Raw genomic sequence first — 20956 nt, 5'->3', positions numbered from 1 at the left:
CGATTTACCTCTTCCCGAGCCGATGCAGCTCGGCAGGGCTAGGCTATCTCCAGCTGAACATGTACGCAGACATAACACCTAGATTTGTCTGTATTGCAGTAGTCACGGTCATTATGTGTCTACCTGTCCCCTAAAGAGACCTAACTCATTGGTAGGAATGAGTACACTGGTGGGTCCTAAGGACAATTTAGCTTCTCCCCCTACTCGCCCCCCCCTCTCCATGCCACCCTACTGTGGGGTGACCAGTCCAAGTCCCTCCAGATACTCATCGACTCGGGGGCCGATATGAGTCTTATGGACGTTACCCTGGCATTCGAGGTGCGCATCCCCACTCAACCCCTCTCCTTTCCCATGAATGTTAGAGCGCTGGACGGGCGTTCTATAGGCCGGGTCACCCACCATACCACCCCCATCAACCTATGAGTGTCGGGGAACCACAGTGAGATGATCCAATTCCTCCTATTTGAGTCTCTGCAGGTTCCTGTGGCATTGGTGCCATTGTAGGCTGGAACCCGTTCTGCCACACTCATTGCCTGAAATCAGCTCTGCCTGCCCCGGAATGTCTTCCTGGGGACTTGGAAATTGCCCCGGATCTCTCCGCCATTCCCGTGGAATACCAGGACATCCGGGAGGGGTTCAGTAAGGCCCGGGCCACTTCGTTTCCACAACACCGACCGGTACCCAAGGATGTTAAGCCAGATGCGCTGGCACGCTGCTATAGCCCCGCGGCTACACCCCCGCGGCTACACCCCCAGAATCTGAGCCCTTTCCCCCCTGCTCCAAGATCATTAGTGTCTAGATGTAAACCCATGTCTCACATTCCAAAATGATTTAGCAGTGCATGGTGATTGAACAGGTGTAGGGAGGGGGAAGTCTGTGAATAAAACAAATATATAAATATACATATAATTAACAAAACATGCACACAACAGTATTCATATCTTATTTTTTGTGGTAAAAATTATGTGAATGAAAACACTGTTCACTTGACAGCGGTTTTCATATACATACCTTGTCCATAATGTAGAGGCCATCTGGGATCTTCATTGAACAGGTAAGGGAGGAGGAAGATGGCTACTGTGACTGAGTCAAAAGGTTTTAAAGACACCATTCATTCAAATAAATTGTAGGTGATACATGTGATCTGCATAATATTATGAGACAAACCAATACAAATTGCACATACTTTTCTGGGCCTCCTCGTCTGTATACATGCATACAGACACAAAAAAAAGAAGTGAGCAGTTCAGTCATCTGCGCCCAATACGACTATAGCCTTTAACATCTTACATATTCTTACCTCGTTGTTGATTCATATCCATTGAATTGTGTACATTTTTTGTTTAATTTTTTAAAATTTTTAAAGGGAGAGTGTCCAAACACAGCCATTTGGACAAATATGAAAAGATAGATGGTAGGCCTATCATCATAAAACAATATCAATTTTGATCATAAAGGGAGAAACCTTGCCTTAAATTGAGGACATCTTTACATTTTTCAGTAAGGTGTCTGCACCTGCTGTCCTCTCAAATTCAAATAAAAATATTTCAGTTGGGCAGTTAGGTTCCTGCAAGAACCCCAAAGAAATAAAGAGGTTCCTCAATGAATCCCATCTCCTATAGGGTTCTTGGAAGAATGTTTTGGGGGCATTTTTCAGTGCCAAAAACCCTAAGGTTCTTCAAGGAACTTTGAGGATCTTAGAAGAACCCTTGTTGAAGCCCTCATTTTTAGAGTGTAGCAAGTTAGGATTATTAGGTTAAGGTTAGGAAAAGGGTTAGGGTTAGCTAAAAGATCTGACAAAGCAGGGGTTCCAAATGTAGAACCCAGTTCCTACATTTTAATATAAAAATGGATTTTATTAAACAAAACTATGCTACATTTTATCTCTAGGACCCTCAGGATGACAAATCAGAGCAATGAATGTAAGTACATTATTAACCTTCAGAGGTGAATCTATCAAACCAAGTGCCGTGATAAGTTTTTTGTTGTGCACTTTCCTCAAACAATAGCATGCTATTTTTTTTACTGTAATAGCTACTGTAAATTGGACAGTGCAGTTAGATTAAATTATTGTTCATATTTATGCCCATATAAGACATGTCTATGTCCTGGGAAATGTTCGTCATGCTATTCACATTAGCGCACGTTAGCTCAACCGTCCCCTTGGAGGTTAATTTGACAAAAGATGTATGCTTTTTAACCATTACCATGTTTCTCAGTCAAATATGGCCAGTCATATACATCTTTATTTATCTTCTTTGCTGAAAACAAAAACACCTGAAAATCAGCCACTAAGCAAAGTGTCATGGTAATTAAAGAGGAGTTTCTAAATGTGGAACTGAGTGGGCCAAGGAAACACAGATGTTCTCCATCTGTTAAGGCACTAATGAGTCATTATGCAATTCATGTGTTTATTTTATGATGTTCCTTAAAATCATGAAATGTTACACCCTCTATAATTATGTAGAGTTATGCCAGTTCTTTATGAAAAGCCCATGTCTCCAGTATTTGCATTATTAAATTCCGGCCTTATTGTTACTGCTACTAAATGAACTAGCTACATGACAACTTTGAGAAAAAGTACATTACACTTTATTACTGTACACACAAATACCTGACAGTTCAAAGTGTTAGCAGTCACAATAAAATAAATCTTGTTATTATTACATTTACAAGTTGCGTTCCTGTTAACCATATACGTACATAAATACTATTTAAAAGTTTCTCACTGAGGGAGATAAATCAATCAATCAATCAATCAAATGTATTTTATAAAGCCCCTTTAACATCAGCAGTTGTCACCAAGTGCTATACAGAAACCCAGCCTAAAACCCCAAACAGCAAGCAATGCAGATGTAGAAGCACAGTGGCTAGGAAAAACTCCCTAGAAAGGCAGGAACCTAGGAAGAAACCTAGAGAGAAACCACTAACATGACTGTCATGAGAATCTTCTTTGGGGTTTCTGTTGATTTAAACTTTTTGGGATAGGGGGCAGCATTTTCACTTTTGGATGAATAGCGTGCCCAGAGTGAACTGCCTCCTACTCTGTCCCAGATGCTAATATATGCATATTATTATTAGTATTGGATAGAAAACACTCTGAAGTTTCTAAAACTGTTTGAATGATGTCTGTGAGTATAACAGAACTCATATGGCAGGCGAAAATCTGAGAAAAATCCAACCAGGAAGTGGGACATCTGAGGTTTGTAGTTTTTCAAAGCTTGGCCTACCAAATACACATTGAGATATGGATTAGGTTGCACTTCATAGGGCTTCCACTAGATGTCAACCGTCTTTAGAAACTGGTTTGAGGATTCTACTATAAAGGAGGGGCTCATAAGACCTCTGAGTCAGTGGTCTGGCAGAGTGCCTTGGTCTCATGACGCGCGCTCCCGACAGAGTTACTTCTCGTTCCAGTGCTTTTCTGAAGACAAAGGAATTCTCCGGTTGGAACATTATTTATGTTTTATGTTAAAAACATCCTAATGATTGATTACATACAGTGCCTTGCGAAAGTATTCGGCCCCCTTGAACTTTGCGACCTTTTGCCACATTTCAGGCTTCAAACATAAAGATATAAAACTGTATTTTTTTGTGAAGAATCAACAACAAGTGGGACACAATCATGAAGTGGAACGACATTTATTGGATATTTCAAACTTTTTTAACAAATCAAAAACTGAAAAATTGGGCGTGCAAAATTATTCAGCCCCTTTACTTTCAGTGCAGCAAACTCTCTCCAGAAGTTCAGTGAGGATCTCTGAATGATCCAATGTTGACCAAAATGACTAATGATGATAAATACAATCCACCTGTGTGTAATCAAGTCTCCGTATAAATGCACCTGCGCTGTGATAGTCTCAGAGGTCCGTTAAAAGCGCAGTGAGCATCATGAAGAACAAGGAACACACCAGGCAGGTCCGAGATACTGGACCTCTGAGACTATCACAGTGCAGGTGCATTTATACGGAGACTTGATTACACACAGGTGGATTGTATTTATCATCATTAGTCAATGGGTAGATTAACAATGGGTAGATTAACAAGATGTTTATCTTTCATTTGCTGTATTGGACTTGTTCATGTGTGAAAGTTACATATTTCAAAAAAATATTTTTGAATTTCGTGAGCTGCCTCTTCAGCGGAATGTTGTCGAGGTGTTCCGCTAGCGAAACCCCTGCGCTAGAAAGGTTCATATGACATGACATGGTTCAAAAGTCTACTGTTAATGCTATGCTAATGCTTCACTGGGCAACTGACATGACACACATAAACCCATTTTCATTATCTATGGTTACAAGTGGAGCTCACTTGAACTATAGACATGTACTGTATTTCATTTTTTTGTTTTTTTGATTTATGCCAGCTTTTAATATGTTTTTATGACCCTAGCAGGGTTATTGTATGATTTGGGTGTATAAGTGACAGTAATTCTAGAACAGTACCAAAAATGGAAATACAATCCAAAAATGCCGCTTTTGAAAATAGCGATAAACTACTTCATAGTAGAATACGAATTGCAATCATGTTCGGCAGGCTATAGTACAGTACACTCTTACATTAGAATAATGTGTAAAGAGTATTGAGGCCAAACCTCAATAGTTGGGCTCTGTACTGTATATGCTGTCTAATTCACAATGGTTCTTTCAGACTCTTGTTCAAGACACACTGATGCTTTCAACAAAGCCAAATTAACTGAGAAGATCTGGAAAAGAAAAATAGCATGATCAAAGAGATATAGACCGTTTCCTAAGATCAATAGCTTGCGACAGCATTCTTACCCCCCCCCCCCATGATGATGGAGAGGTAAGGCTCTATCTCATTGCCCTCCTACTCTCCCTCCCTCCCTCCCTCTCTCTCTCTGTTTCCTCTCTCTCAGTAGGAAATCACACAGTTCATCTCATCTGCCAGCTCCTCCTCGAAGCGTCCTATTGGCTGTCCAGTAGAACGGGTCAGCAGATCTGTGGCTGCGTTTTCCATCTCATCAATGGTCATGTTACATGCGTCAGCGATCTCCCGCTTGGCGAAGTTCACAAACTTTGGGTCTCTTGCATAGAGGCCCAAGCCTTCTGATATCAGGATCTGTGGGAGAGTAAGAAGAGTAGTGAAACACTGAACACAAATCTCTCTCTCTCTATCAGTCTCTCTCTCTCCATATATATTTCCATATCCCAACAACCTACAGCATACAAGTGTTTATTGAATATTCATAATCACCGACTTAGGCAAATATACTTTTTTGGAAAGCAAAGCAAATTTTCAGGTAAATTACTGACGCTTGGAGTGCACTTGACTCCTCCACTCCCCATTAGGCAGATAAGGTATAGCCTACCGGTAAACAATATGTAGCCTTGGGATTTTTAGCTGGCTTTTAGCTGGACGTTTTGTTTTATTCATCACTTACCGACTCCACCAGGCTGTTTGCACTGCCTTTCTCTATGAGTCTTTGGCTGATCTGGGAGGGCACTCTGCCGTTAGTGTAGCTCCTGTTCTGTGGCGTGTGCATGGGGAGTGTTGGGGCTCCAGGGTACCAGCCACTGGGCCTAGTTGCAATAGCAGGGAGGCTGGAGGTGGCCTGGGTCCTGTCTCCCCACAGCTGCTGGGTGCCCCCGGCCTCATCCACCAGCATCAGAGGGGCGTAGAGCAGACGCCCTCTCTTTGCGGCTGCTGCTGATGTTGCTGACACCCCTGCTTCTGGCATTGACCCTGCAGGTCCTCCTCCATTGTTGGCCCAGGAGGCCGAGGATATGGAGGAGACACTGCTGCGGCGGGAGTCAAGGGTCTGGAGGACGACGGATGACAACGCCAAGAGGAAAATGATTAAAATCTTGATTTCTATTATTAAATTAAAATTTTGATTCAGTGAGTATTTGTTGACTATTCTTTTGCATGTGTGTGTTTCTCACCAGTCTGGATCTGCATGGGGGTGAGTTACTCTCATATGTGCCAGGGATGGGGATGTCACCCGCGCTGTGCTGTGCCCGCAGACACTGGATGTTAAAAGAGGGCGGCTTACGACCTGGAAGGGAAAATACATGGAAATGTACTAAGACGGTCACTGGGTGTTTCTAGTTCTACTGATTCTACTGGTGTTGAGGAGAAAGACAGACCATGTGATGATTACCTGCAGGAGTGGGAGGAAGAACACGTCTCCGGACATACGGCTCCAATCCGTTTCCATTGTAGCCGTTGCCATTGTAGCCATTTCCATTGTAGCCGTTTCCTATGTAACCATTACCGGTGTAGCCACTCACGCTACCTCCATTCATACCATTCATAGCGCCATTATAGCCATTTCCATTCATGCCATTTCCATTTCCGTAGGGTACTCCTGCAACACTCCCATTGGTGAAGTTAGGAGCATGACTCTGCATGTACTCTGGTGGGATATGGGATGCTGCAGGTTGCTCTTGATATGCATACCTGTGAAGGGAAAGGGAACACTTATGCACGCACGCACACATGCACGCTCTTCAACTAAGCTTCATTAACGTAGATCTGCCTCTCTCCCCTTCCCACTTACCCGTTGTTTGTTAGCATGCCCACTGGGTACTGTTGGTAGTACACCTGCTGTGCAGCATAAGTTTCACCTCCTCTTCCCTCTATCACTAGCTCATGTTGAGGTGGGGCAGCGGCTGCCTCTAACACTATTTGAGCTGCCTCTGGTTCTGGTGGGGCTATCACTATTTGAGGTTGGGATTGGGCAAACATTTGTGGCGGAGAAGCAATCTGTGGTGGGGGTGGGGCTGGTGCTGGTTGGGGTGGGGATGGTGCTGGTTGGGGAGGGATGGGGCCTGTGGTGGGGGTGGGGCTGGTGCTGGTTGGGGAGGGGATGGGGCCTGTGGTGGGGGTGGGGCTGGTGCTGGTTGGGGAGGGGATGGGGCCTGTGGTGGGGATGGGTTCGGTGCTGGTTGGGGAGGGGATGGATCTTTTGGTGGTGATGCGGCTGGGTGGGGCGGGGATGGGGCTGGTGCTTCTTCTGGAGGAAGGAGGGCCTCAGATCTCGTTGGCTGTTCAACCACCACATCAAAGGATGACAGAGCTGATTCTGATCTCTCACTGGCTGTTGATGGTTGTTCTGTGACCACGTCGCTGAATATAGTGGGCTCGACGAAGGGCTCCATGAAAACGATGGTGGTGGACTCCTCCATGTCACCTGGTATGGGAGTGGTGGAGGAAGTATTGGTGGCAGAGGTGCCTGGGTCTTCAAAAACATTTTCATTCTGAAGGAAGGGGAAAACAGAGAGATCAGCTTTAATATACAGTCAACTGCTGTTTATTGTAAATACTATAGAAACATTAATGTTTACCTACTGTAAGTGATATTTGCATATTTGATCAATGTCAAAATAGAAAAGACAGATCATTTTGGCCGCCTTTCCTTCCAGTTCTCTGCTGCCAATGACTGGAATTGCAAAAATCACTGAAGTGGGAGACTTATATCTCCCTCACTAACTTTAAACATCAGCTATCTGAGCAGCTAACCGATCGCTGCAGCTGTACACAGCCCATCTGTAAATAGACCATCCAATCTACCTACCTCATCCCCATATTGTTTTTTATTTACTTTTTTGCTCTTCTTGCACACCAGTATTTCTACTTGCACATCTATCAGTGCTGTCAGTGTCCGGTGTTAATTTGCTAAATTGTAATTACTTTGCTACTATGGCCTAGTTATTGCCTTACCTCCTCATGCCATTTGCACACACTGTATATAAACTTTTTTCTATTGTGTTATTGACTGTAAGTTTGTTTATTCCATGTATAACTCTGTGATGTTGTTTGTGTTGCACTGCTTTGCTTTATCTTGGCCAGGTCGCAGTTGTAAATGAGAACTTGTTCTCAACTGGCCTACCTGGTTAAATAAAGGTGAAATGAAAAAAAAATCAGTACATACTGTTTTGATACACTAATGACAGTCAATAGGAGATACTTACTTTGAAAAACTCTTCGTCCAACTCTCCCTCCATACCCTCCTCCTCCTCTCCCTCCATTGCCAAGGCCAGATGCAACTCTGGGGCAAGTGCCTGCAGTGACCGTAGCCCTGCCTGCCACACACACACAAAAAGTGTGATACACAAACACACACACAGTCACCAAACAGCAACACGTGTAAACAGGTAACTGGTATACCTGGAGAGAGTCTTTCTTGTCCTTTCCCTTCTTTTTCCTCTCCCGCTCCTTCCTCTTGCGGAACTTCTTAAAGTAGTCCTGGATCAAGAAGCTGGCATAGAACTTCCCACAAGTGACCTCTTCCCCTAAGTCAGGAAGAATCGTCACAGAGGAGGAGAATGGGGAAAAAATCATTTTAAACAAAGGGAGGAGGCAAATGGGAAAGTGATAGAGAAGGACTAAGATAAAAAACACAGACAAATATCCTAGTGAGATACAGAAAGAAACCTGTATTTCTGTAACTTTAAAACTACCATTAGAGTGGTCTGTGTGGTTATACGGTAGTATACAGTAATAAGTCTCTGTCTAGTTGGTTAAAAAAGGCACCTCCTGGGTTTTACCTCTAGGGGGTGGAATGACCTCTTCAAGGAGCTTGGGTTTAGTGCGCTTCCATATCTTCTTAATGATGGCCCTGAGCTCCTCGTTGTCCTGGTCAACAGGCCCTTGTGGAGAGACACAAGACCTTTAAAAACACAGGAGTAAAGGCTGCAAGCACCACTGCACTAAATAATGATGTGTGAATGATACACTGTGTGTGTGCTGGCTGACCGTCAGTCTTGATCTTGAGTGAGGTTCTGACCAGCGCAAACAGGGTAGCGTTGAAGGTGACTGTCCCATCGCTGTGCAGCGGCACGTTCATAGCAACCAGCCTCTGACAGGACAAGCAAGCAGATGAGAGGAAGAGTGGTAGAAAGGGAGGAGGGGAGAGGAAGTGGAGAAGGAAGAGAGAGGGAGGGTTTAATTGGATTGGCAGGGGGAAGAGGAGGAAAGGCAGCCAAGACTGAGGGAGTAAATTCCACTGATCCGCTAGATTAGACAGGCTTGTATGGGTACAGAGAGACTGTAGGACATGTAGCCTGTCTTGATATACTGTATTAAGTGAGAGTCTGACTTTGATGAATAAAACGTAATTTTAAGGATATCATTATCACTGCACACTATCTGACATATATCAAACATTCAATTATACAAATAATTCAAGCTAATACGTTTATTATACTTTTTCATTTATGCAACTTTTAACATTAAAATATGATCTGCCCTACCTTGCAGGCCACACGATGGGGGCACAGTTTGCCAAAACCAAGGGGTGGCTGGATCCTGCGCAGCATAGTGACCACATCGATATGTTTGATTCGACCCCTGCAACAGAGAAAGAAATCAGCACAATGTACACTGCTCCACTACGAGCCATTGGAAATGAGGACCAAATAAAGGACCAAATGGGGAAAAGGGGTTGATGAGAAGAGAAATGTAAGAAATTATTAATGCCTTTCCTTTAAATTTTAAGAGAATGTGTATCTTTTTTCTTTTAATTGGGTTGTTAAGACCATTGACATTAAAATACATTATTTGAAATAAATAAAAAAGAGATACAGAGTCGTCTCTTACGTGGCCTCTGGGTCATAATCTGACCAGACTCGTTTGAACTCGTCCAGGTGATGAGTACCCAGTACGGTCCAATCCCTGGTCAGGTACTCAAAGTTGTCCATGATGACAGCAATGAACAAGTTAATGATCTGAGAAGAGGAACACGGAGTGTACTGATCACAACCGGTCTGCTTCAACATTTCTTTATTTTCCCCCTATTTATACAGGTTGGTCTCATTGAGATAAACTTATCTTTCGCAACAGAGACCTCTCACATACATATTTCCCCTCCTTCCTCTGACACCACCTCCTCCCTCCCTTCCCCTCTCCCTCACCAGGAAAGCGCAGAGCATGAAGAAGCTGATGAAGTAGATGTAGGCCAGGTTGCTGCCGCACATGCTCTCCTCCCCGGGCTCAAAGTCTGACTCGGGGTCACAGCGTCTCCCTGGCAACGCTGCCAACATGATCTCCTGCCACTGTTCTCCGGTTGCACACCTGCAGGAACAGCACACACATTAGGACAGAGGGACGTAAAGAAGACACAGGAGGGAGAGGAGAGGAGAGAATGGGAAGAGGAGAGGCTGCAGAGAAGAGAAAAGAAGAGAACAGAGGGGAAACGAAGAGTGGATAGCTACGGGTGAAAAGGACAAGGTGGTTGAGTTTCTACCTATTTACTATTTCTCTCTCTCTCCTGCAGAGCTCACCTGAAGAGCAGTAGGACAGACATGAAGAAGGTCTGAAAGTTGTTGTTCCTGTTGATATGCGAGTTGTCATCTATAGCAATCTTTCCAAATGTCTGCAAAAGGTGTGAGCATAGGCCATATTGTCACCAGCTGCATTTGAAATACTTTTGAAGGGGATACAATACATGGGAGACCCACCTGCATGCCGATCACAGCGTAGATGAAGAAGATCATAGCAATAAGGAGACCGACATATGGCAAGGCCTGTGAGAGGTAGAAACATACATTTTATTTACAAAATATAAATCAACACTGTGCATGTCTGTCGGTCTCGTCTTGACATCTGCCTGAGCATAGCACTGACCTGGAGGGACTTGACAAAAGCCCAGAGGAGGGTTCGAATGCCCTCCCCTTTGCTGAGCAGCTTGACCAATCGCAAGACTCGGAACAAACGGAAGAATGTGATGGACACTTTTCCGCTTTCCTTCTTGGCCCCGGGTGGAGCTCCAGGTACAGCTACAGCTGCGGCTTTGGCTGCGGCCTCAATGGCCTGGACAGAAACACAGAGGTTTGGGGAACAGAAGCTTGTTTTCACACAATTTATTGAGAGAGATTAAAGGAAATATTTTTTTTGAAAGAGAGAGTGACAGAGAGAAAAAGAGAGGCAGAAAGAGAGAGAAGAAGGTGTGAGATAAAGAAAGAGAGGAGAGAGTTGTGTCCCTGTCATGGTCTTACTTCTCCATCCTCATCTCCACCCTTGGAAATAGAAAAAAAAACAGAAAAATATACATTAGATATATATCATATATCAGAGCTCTCCATCCCTGTTCCTGCAGAGCTCCCATTCTGTAGGTTTACATTACAACTCTAATCTAGCGCAGCTGATTCTAATAATTAGCTGGTTGATATGATGGTTAGTTATAACGAAGGTTGAAGTGAAAACCTACAGGAGGGTGGCTTTCCAGGAACAGGGCGGGAGAGCCCTGACATATATGAACATCCAACAGTTATTCTGACTGTAGCAAACCCTACACAAGAGTATTATAAAGCAATGTGTTTGTTAAACTGACCTTGAGAAGTTACAATGAATAACTGTACACAAATAGTGTTGCAGGTCTATCTTCCAAGCGTTTTCTAAGCATCACATGTTTCCCTAACGTAATGAAATGGCTGAAGATGCAAGAGATGATGTAACATGAAGTAGCTAAAGGAGATACAGAGATAGTACTCACACTAAGCTCTGAGACCATGATGTCTAGCACACTGCCCACAACTATCAGAGCATCAAAGGTGTTCCAAGCATCAATGAAATATTGCTGGATATACAGACACACACAAACACAGTCAACAGCATGGAACATTAGAACATGGTATCGGAACATTAGAACATGGAACATTAGAACACTGTATTGATATCAACATGTGTCCAGTGAAAGCCTGTTGAACTCACATGTGTTCTGAGAGCCAGTAGCTTGATGACCATCTCTATGGTAAATAGGGCTGTGAAGATCAAGTTGAGGATGTCCATCACAGAGTTGAATGTTTTAGACTGCTCATAATGCTGCAGGGCAATACATGTAAACAGTTAACAATCTTATTCCTGTTGTAATATATACTGAACAAAAATGTAAACGCAACATGCAACAATTTCAAAGATTTTACTGAATTACGGTTCATATAAGGAAATCAGTCAATTGAAATAAATTCATTAGGCCCTAATCTATGGATTTCACATGACTGGGAATACAGATAAGCATCTGTTGGTCACAGATACCTTTAAAAAAAGGTAGGGGCGTTGATCAGAAAACCAGTCAGTATCTGGTGTGACCACCATTTCCCTCATGCAGTGCGACATCTCCTTCACATAGAATTAGACAGGCTGTTGATTGTGCCCTCTGGAATGTTGTCCCACTACTCTTCAATGGCTGTGCGAAGTTGCTGGATATTGGCGGGAACTGCAGCATGCTTTCGTACAAGTCGATCCAGAGCATCCCAAACATGCTCAATGGGTGACATGTCTGGTGTTTATGCAGGCATTGGAATAACTGGGACATTTTCAGCTTCCAGGAATTGTGTACAGATCCTTGCAGCATGGGGCCATGCATTGTCATGCTGAAACAAGAGGGGATGGCGTCAGATGAATGGCACGACAATGGGCCTCAGGATCTCGTCACATTATCTCTGTGCATTCATATTGTCATTGATAAAATGCAATTGTGTTAGTTGTCCGTAGTTTGTGCTTGCCCATATCGTAACCCCACCGCCACCATGGGCCACTTTGTTCACGACGTTGACATCAGCAAAGCGCTTGCCCACACAATGCGATACACGTGGTCTGCGGTTGTGAGGTCAGTTGGACCTACTGCCAAATTCTCTAAAACGATGTTGGAGGCGGCTTATGGTAGAAAAATTAACATTCAATTCTCTGGTAACAGCTCTGGTGGACGTTTCTGGAGTCAGCATACAAATTGCATGCTCCCTCAAAACTGTGGCATTGTGTTGTGTGACAAAACTGCACATTTTAGAGTGGCCTTTTATTGTCCCTGGGACAATGTGCACCTGTTTAATGATGTTTAATCAGCTTTGTGATATGCCACACCTATCAGGTAGATGGTTTATCTTGGCAAAGGAGAAATGCTTACTAACAGGGATGTAAATACATTTGTGCACTAAATTTGAGAGAAATAAGCTTTTTGTGCGCATGGAAAATGCCTGAAATATTTTATCTCAGCTCATGAAACATGGGACCAACACTTTACATGTTGCGTTTATATTTTGGTTCAATGTACATTATGCATACATTATGACTAGGTGTAGTTGAAACTGCAGTATTGTACCTGCACAGCCAAGGTGAGGGTGTTGAGAAGAATTAAGACAAACATGATGTATTCAAACTGGCTGGAGGCGATGATTTTCCAGAACTTTAGCTGGGATGGGTTTCTGGGAATGTAGATCTTGATGGGCTTGGCTTTCAGAGCGTACTGCACACACTGTCTCTGTGGAGGGCAGGACAGGAGACACAGGGAAGGTGGGAGGTGAAGTGATCACTCGCATTCTCAGTAGACTGAATGCCTTTGACATGATAAGGTACAGTAGCTTTGTGATTGTGATGAACGTCAAATTAAGTTCATCAAAGAAAAGGACTAACTTGATTTTTGTTCAGTTCACAGTTTTTGAACTCAGATTCTCCCTGTTCACGGAACGTGATGATGACGAAGCCCACGAAGATGTTCATCATGAAGAAGGCGATGATGATGATGTAGATGATGAAGAATATGGAGATTTCCACACGGTAGTTGTAAATAGGGCCATGGTTCGCTGCATTGGCGTCGATGGCCTTGTACAGTAGCCTATGAGTTTATAATGGGAGAGATGAAAACAACAACTTCAATATATAAACAGATAGTCATCATATGTACTAATGTGTGGTCTTGGTACTCACTGCGGCCAGCCTTCAAATGTAGACACAGTGAACAGGGCCAGCATGCCCTGCAGCACATTGTCAAAGTTGAATTCACCGTTTTGCCATTTCCTCTCTCTCACCATAGGGTGATTCATATCACCGTCCTTATACACCACAAACGTCCCCCTAAAACACAAAACACGAGGACACACACACACAAAGCTATGGTTATTAGTAAATCACATATACTGTGGTATGTCATGACAGGAATTTGAGTGATGCATTGGCTAAAAGACAAATAAATGACAAAATATGAAGTCTTACATGCACTCATATGGAGTGTGTTTAGCTTCATCAGTGCAACTGTAGAATCTTCCCTGTAATACACAGAGCAGAACAACACATGGCTTTATAATGACAAGACAACATACAGAGTATTTTCAGAGTACTGCTAAAAGCAATGACCAAGTACCTTGAAGAGCTGCACTCCAATACAGGCAAACATGAACTGGAGGAGCGTTGTGACGATCAAGATGTTTCCGATTGTTTTGATTGCCACAAACACGCACTGCACTACATTCTGCCAACAAAAGCAGAGACAAGACCACATTTGCAGTTACAGTTGAAGTCGGAAGTTTACATACACCTTGGCCAAATACATTTAAACTCAGCTTTTCACAATTCCTGACATTTAATCCTAGTAAGAATTCCCTGTCTTAGGTCAGTTAGGATCACCACTTTATTTTAAGAATGTGTCATGTCAGAATAATAGAATAATATGTCAGAATAATAGCAGAGAGAATGATTTATTTCAGCTTTTATTTCTTTCATTACATTCCCAGTGGGTCAGAAGTTTATATACACTCAATTAGTATTTGGTAGCATTGCCTTTAAATTGTTTAACTTGGGTCAAACGTTTTGGGTAGCCTCCCACAAGCTTCCCACAATAAATACATTTTTGCCCATGCCTCCTGACAGAGCTGGTGTAACTGAGTCAGGTTTGTAGGCCTCCTTGCTCGCACACGCTTTTTCAGTTCTGCACACAATTTTCTATAGGATTGAGGTCAGGGCTTTGTGATGGCCACCCTATACCTTGACTTTGTTGTCCTTAAGCCATTTTGCCACAACTTTGGAAGTATGCTTGGTGTCATTGTCCATTTGGAAGACCCATTTGCGACCAAGCTTTAACTTCCTGACTGATGTCTTGAGATGTTGCTTCAATATATCCACAACATTTTCCATCCTCCTGATACCATCTATTTTGTGAAATGCACCAGTCCCTCCTGCAGCAAAGAACCCCCACAACATGATGCTGCCACCCCCATGCTTTGGATTGCAAGCCTCCCCCTTTTCCTCCAAACATAATGATGGTCATTATGGCCAAACAGTTCTATTTTTTTTCATCAGACCAGAGGACATTTCTCCAAAAAGTACAATCTTTGTCCCCATGTGCAGATGCAAACTGTAGTCTGGCTTTTTTAATGGCAGTTTTGGAGCAGTGTTATGTTGATATTGGACTTGTTTTACTGTGGATATAGATACTTTTGTACCCGTTTCCTCCAGCATCTTCAAATGGTCCTTTGCTGTTGTTCTGGGATTGATTTGCACTTTTCGCACCAAAGTACGTGCATCTCTAGGAGACAGAACACTTCTCCTTCCTGAGAGGTATGACGGCTGCGTGGTCCCATGGTGTTTATACTTGCGTACTATTGTTTGTACAGATGAAAGTGGTACCTTCAGGCGTTTGGAAATTGCTCCCAAGGATGAACCATACTTGTGGAGGTCTACATTTTTTTTCTGAGGTTTTGGCTGATTTCTTTTGATTTTCCCATGATGTCAAGCAAAGAGGCACTGAGTTTGAAGGTAGGCCTTGAAATACATCCACAGGTACACCTCCAATTGACTCAAATTATGTCAATTTGCTTATCAGAAGCTTCTAAAGCCATGACATCATTTTCTGGAATTTTCCAAGCTGTTTAAAGGCACAGTCAACTTAATGTATGTACATTTCTGACCCACTGGAATTGTGAAACTGTGAATTATAAGTGAAATAATCTGTCTATAAACAATTGTTGGAACAATTACTTGTGTCATGCACAAAGTAGATGTCCTAACCGACTTGCCAAAACTATAGTTTGTTAACAAGAAATTTGTGGAGTGGTTGAAAAACTAGTTTTAATGACTCCAACCTAAGTGTATGTAAACTTCCGACTTCAACTGTATTTGAGAGAGCAAGAGAGAGGTGGTCAAAGTGTTCAAATGATTACCTTGAGTCCTTTGGCTCTGTTGATTGCTCGAAGAGGCCTGAGCACTTTGAGTACCCTGAAAATCTTGACCACAGAAATAGCGCTGGAACTGAGAATATAAGAGGAGGCAGATAAGAGTGTGAGAATGAATCACAAAGACTTGTTCTTGTCTGACCAGCAGAGAGTGCTGTTACAGTATTATGTCAATATAACACATCGATACACCGACACACACACCGACAGCTGATCAAATCTTACATCCATCTGCATAGCTAGCTAACTACCTTGTGATGGCCTTTGATCCAATGGTCCATTGAAAAGCATGGTACAGCTCCAGTATTTTCGACCAACCTTTACTTGCCGATACTTTTCATAATTCCTGTTTCGGAAGGCACCAGTGTCTTCTGTTTCCAGTTGCAGGTGAAATTCCAAAAAACAGAGAATATTCAGAGAAATATTAAATCCACTTTTTGCACCTCGATAGGAGGTTCCTCACCATCTTAGTTGCCGGACATCTGGCATTTTACAACATCTTTGTCATTTCTAAGCAATGTGGCAGTAGCCACATGTAGAAGATGATGACAGCACATCACGCAGAGCGACTCAAACAACACACACCAATATTTACACACATGTGAAAGGCCATTTCTCACTCGATACCAGGGTTGAGGAGTAACTGATTACATGTCCATGCAATCAGTTACATTTAATATGATTACAAAAACTGTAACCAGTTACATTACCAGCAAAGATATTGTAATCAGATTACAGATACTAGAGTTTGGGTAATCCAAATGTTAATCCAAATGTTCCATTACTGATTACAATTTTAGACAGGTATCTAGTAACTGCAACAGATTACATTTAGAAAGTAACCTACCCAACCCTGCTCGATAGAAAAAGTGGATTTAATATTTTTCTGAATATTCTCTGGTTTTTGGAGTTCCACCTGCAACTGGAAACAGAAGGTTTATAAGACACCAGAGCCTTTCAAATAATAAAGGCAGTATTGGCAAGTAAAGGTTGGTTGAAAGTTATTGTACTATATTGTCAATGGACCCCCTGCTTCACCTCAGGCACAAGCTTTAAAGCTGGAGGTTCAAGCCTGCTGAGCTAACATTCTGACAGATACTCACTGGAGGAAGAAGGACGCGAGCGACACACTGACAACCAGTAGGTCCAGAAGATTAAAGGCATTCCTACAGAACGATCCAGGATGAAGGAACGCACCGAAAACTGTCACCTAGAGAGGGAGATTAAATCACAAGAGTTACGGGGGATTCTAAATGGCACTTACAATGCCATGTGTACAACTATATACGTTTACAGATAGACATGAAGCTCAGTGTAGGCTGGTGGGAGGAGCGATAGGAGGATGGGCTCATTGTAATGGCTGGAATGGAATAAATGAAATGGGGTCAACCATGTGGTTTCCATATGTTTGAAGTGTTTGATACCGTTCCATTGATTCCATTCCAGCCATTACAATGAGCCTGTTCTGCTATAGCTCCTCCCACCATCCTCCACTGATACAGCCACTGCCAGCAGGAAAGATAGCCTATGCAGAACATTGTCAAATCACAATGAAGGAACATTCCAAAAGGAAGTAAATATAACAAAACATATTTGGTCCTATTTTACCTTCAATATAATTTCCACAGTGAATATGGAGGTGAATGCATAGTCAGCATAGCCAAGCATCTGAGGATAGACAAGATATCCTATGTCAGGATTATGACAGCCATATTGAAACACTATTTGCTGGTGGCCGGTGTAAGGTGAGTGAGTATGAGAACAGTAGTTTTGGTTGAAACTGTTGATTAGTGGCGTTAAATGTGTGGCAGAGTTGAGTGAGAACAGTCGAATCAATGACAGTTATATACTGATTGGGCAGTAGTTTGTGTTTGGTTGTGAGGTCGGGACTGACTGTTGGCTGAGGAGATATCTAGAGGCTCTTTAGTTTCTTTGCCTTACGTTGTTCCTAAAGGAGTGAGCTCTGATTGGATCCTCAGCAGCCAGAGAAATGCTACTGGCGATGATGAAGACAAGGATGAGGTTGGTGAAGTAGGAGTGGTGGATGAGGTTGTGACAGGCCACTCGGAGGCTGAGGGGAGAGGAGAGAACATGCTAATTATATGGATGCTCTGAAATGGCACACAATTCCCTATATAGTGTACTACTTTTGACCAGGACCCATAGGGCTCTATGGCTGTGACTTACCAGTTTCTCTTTCCAAGAATGAAGAAGGAGCTACCATCTGGAATGGGTTCAATCTTCTCTTTTGGAGCGGAAAATTCAGGCTTCACAGGCATAATTCCTAGAGAGAGAGGGGAGTTGATCAGATCAGCAGTTTTAGATAACAATTCGTGTCACAGTCTGATGAGGAACCATCTGAGGTATATGGAACAAAACTTACCCTCCAGACCCTCAATGGCTCTCAACTCCTCATTCTCCTCCCAGTCATCCATCTCATTCTGCACAAGGAAAGAGTGAGCAAAAGAAATGCAAACATGAGATAATTGTTTATCTTTAAAACACTGAGGATCACAGGCCGTGACCGGGAGTCGCATATGGCCGTGCACAATTGGCCCAGCGGCGTCCGGTTTAGAGGAGGGTTTGGCCAGGAGGGCTCTAGGAACTCGACGCCTGCAGGATGACTTCGGTCGTTAATTGAACAGCGTTTTTGGTGCAGCTGGCTTCCGGTTTAAGCGAGCGAGTGTTAAGAAGTGTGGCTTGGCGGGTCATGTTTCGGAGGACGCATGACTTTAAATTCACCTCTCCCGAGCCGGTTGGGGAATTGCAGCGATGAGACAAGATCGTAATCACGAAAAAGGGGGTAAATAATAAAATAAAATAAAAATAATTGTGTATTGGTCCCCTGAAACAACATCTGGGTACATACCGCTGCATCTTCCTCTTTGTCTTCGTCATCGTCCCAGTCCTCTTCCTCCTCCTTTTTCTCTCTGAAAAGCCATTCATTCAGCACTTGGTCTTTGTTCACCATCTACATATCATCCTTATTACTGATGCTACTTAGAGATGTCCAGTATTAAGCCCAGACCATCAAATTATACCTTTCTTTGTCTGCCTTTTGTGATACTTACTCTACTTTCTTTTTTCCACCATCTCCTGCCAAATTGTCCACAGCGATAGCCAAGAAGACATTGAGCAGGATATCTGATCAAGAGATATTAAGGAACTGACCAAGAGCTTGAGAACATCAGTGAATACAGATCAGTACAGTCTGTATCTTCTAGAGTACCTCTTAATAGAGGCTTGTGTACATTAAATGGCTTTGTACAAATGTGGATTATGGAATAACCAACACTCTGTCTTGGTAAACAGAAAGGATACAGTTACCGACAACAAAGAGGGAGACAAAGTAGATGCACACGATCATCTGTGGGAAGACTGGCCCGCCATAAGCCATGATCCCATCATACATCACTGCATTCCAGTCCTCTCCTGTAAGGATCTACAGAGGAAAAAGGTAGAGAGAGAGAGAGGGAGAGACAGACAGAAAGAGGGGGTCTCTAAGGAAAAGCACATGCAATGTGATTGTAGTGTGAAGGGTATTAGAAGTATAAGTCACCTGGAAGCAGGTGAGCAGGGCCTGGGGGAAAGTGTCAAACGTGCTCCTCTTCATCTGAGTCTCATCAAAGTTGAATTTGCCCCCAAACAGCTGCATACCCAGCAGGGAGAAGATGATTAGAAAGAGGAAGAGCAGGAGCAGTAGAGAGCAGATAGCCTTCATGGAGTTGAGCAGTGAATTGACCAGGTTTGACAGGGCTGCCCAGTGCCTAAACAGGAGACAGATGGTTTCAGTGTAAAGAATGAAGGTATGCAGTACCCTTCCATATGGAATTCATGCATGCAAAGCATTTAATCAATTGCAGAGAGTGACATTTCAGAGAGTTCCTTCAGAAGTACATTTGATTTGCATAGCAGCGTATTCTGGAAAGATCTGGGACCAGTCTAGCAAGACAACACAAACAGATCTAGGACCAAGCTAGCAAGACAACACACACATATCTGGGACCAAGCTAGCAAGACAACACACACATATCTGGGACCAAGCTAGCAAGACAACATACACAGATCTGGGACCAAGCTAGCAAGATGACACAAACAGATCTGGGACCAAGTTAGCAAGATGACACAAACAGATATGAGACCAAACTAGCAAGATGGCACAAACAGATCTGGAATCAAGCTAGCAAGACAGCACAAACAGATCTGGGACCAGGCCAGCAGTTACCTACCGTGTCACTTTGAACACCCTGAGCAGGCGGACACAGCGCAGCACAGAGATGCCGATGGGAGGGATGATCTGCAACTCAACCAGGACCGTCTCCAGGATGCCACCACACACCACAAAGCAGTCGAAGCGGTTAAACAGAGCCAAGAAGTGGATCTGGAAACCGAAACTGTACATCTTCAACAGCATCTCCAGCGTGAACAACATCAAGAGGATCTTATTGGCCCGCTCTGAAGGAAAGACAGAGAAAATGAAGGTTATTTATTCATGTATTTATTTACTGTTCCTGATGTCACCATTTCAACCTGCTGAATTAGAGAAAATGACCCAGAGAAAAAGAGAGAGGGGAGGACGTAGAAATAAATAGAAAATAACAGATACAAGTAGGTGAAGACAGAAAGTAGAACAGACAGATGTAGAGAAGAGAGTGGATCCTGACCCTGCATCTCGGTGAGCCACTTGGGCTGGCCGTAGTGTTCAGAGGCGCTGGCTGCTGTGTTGAGAAACACCAGAAGAAGCACCAGCCAATAGAAGTTCTGGGATTTGACAGCTACACGACAGTTTTTCCGAAAGGCATGGTTCAGTTGGCATAGCTGATCACTGAGTGAAGAGAGAATCAGTAGACACGTTATATGAGGAGCGGAAGGGTCAGAAACAGGCTTTGTCAAACGTCTGTAGTGTAGTGTACACTTTTTCTTAAACTGAAAATAAAACATTGTGTATATTCTTAGAGGTATCCTGCTCCACTTACCAGAAACTGTTGGCCATCATTTTAGCCCTACAAAAAAGGAGGAAAACCATTAAAATATCACCATTGATAACA

The 20956-nt window shown here is 43.2% G+C and overlaps 1 protein-coding gene across 1 annotated transcript in view; it reads right to left on the bottom strand.

Moving 5' to 3' along the window:
* Nucleotides 1–3603: 3603 nt before the first annotated feature.
* The window catches only part of LOC115132631 (voltage-dependent L-type calcium channel subunit alpha-1D-like), a 45417-nt gene continuing 28064 nt past the window's right edge, over nt 3604–20956 (bottom strand). The window contains exons 12-48 of the mRNA XM_065020801.1: nt 20885–20911; nt 20573–20733; nt 20138–20363; nt 19468–19675; nt 19230–19350; nt 18980–19052; nt 18778–18838; nt 18292–18349; nt 18096–18192; nt 17850–17979; nt 17517–17576; nt 17012–17118; nt 15897–15984; nt 14102–14209; nt 13954–14006; nt 13669–13815; nt 13375–13576; nt 13064–13222; nt 11677–11787; nt 11459–11542; nt 10962–10982; nt 10591–10776; nt 10425–10490; nt 10248–10339; nt 9879–10038; nt 9565–9692; nt 9219–9315; nt 8722–8824; nt 8514–8615; nt 8134–8258; nt 7938–8048; nt 6929–7223; nt 6524–6749; nt 6125–6423; nt 5907–6019; nt 5405–5782; nt 3604–5082 (exon numbers count right to left, since the gene is read on the bottom strand). Coding sequence (XP_064876873.1) covers nt 4876–5082; nt 5405–5782; nt 5907–6019; nt 6125–6423; nt 6524–6749; nt 6929–7223; nt 7938–8048; nt 8134–8258; nt 8514–8615; nt 8722–8824; nt 9219–9315; nt 9565–9692; nt 9879–10038; nt 10248–10339; nt 10425–10490; nt 10591–10776; nt 10962–10982; nt 11459–11542; nt 11677–11787; nt 13064–13222; nt 13375–13576; nt 13669–13815; nt 13954–14006; nt 14102–14209; nt 15897–15984; nt 17012–17118; nt 17517–17576; nt 17850–17979; nt 18096–18192; nt 18292–18349; nt 18778–18838; nt 18980–19052; nt 19230–19350; nt 19468–19675; nt 20138–20363; nt 20573–20733; nt 20885–20911 — 4990 coding nt within the window. The 3' untranslated portion in view covers nt 3604–4875. The remainder of the gene's footprint in view (nt 5083–5404; nt 5783–5906; nt 6020–6124; nt 6424–6523; nt 6750–6928; nt 7224–7937; nt 8049–8133; nt 8259–8513; nt 8616–8721; nt 8825–9218; nt 9316–9564; nt 9693–9878; nt 10039–10247; nt 10340–10424; nt 10491–10590; nt 10777–10961; nt 10983–11458; nt 11543–11676; nt 11788–13063; nt 13223–13374; nt 13577–13668; nt 13816–13953; nt 14007–14101; nt 14210–15896; nt 15985–17011; nt 17119–17516; nt 17577–17849; nt 17980–18095; nt 18193–18291; nt 18350–18777; nt 18839–18979; nt 19053–19229; nt 19351–19467; nt 19676–20137; nt 20364–20572; nt 20734–20884; nt 20912–20956) is intronic.

The sequence above is a fragment of the Oncorhynchus nerka genome, linkage group LG7, assembly GCF_034236695.1.
Source record: "Oncorhynchus nerka isolate Pitt River linkage group LG7, Oner_Uvic_2.0, whole genome shotgun sequence".
In the NCBI taxonomy this organism is placed as follows: domain Eukaryota; kingdom Metazoa; phylum Chordata; class Actinopteri; order Salmoniformes; family Salmonidae; genus Oncorhynchus; species Oncorhynchus nerka.
The sequence above is the reverse complement of the archived record's forward strand: the minus strand, read 5'-3'. Positions and strand labels throughout refer to the sequence as shown.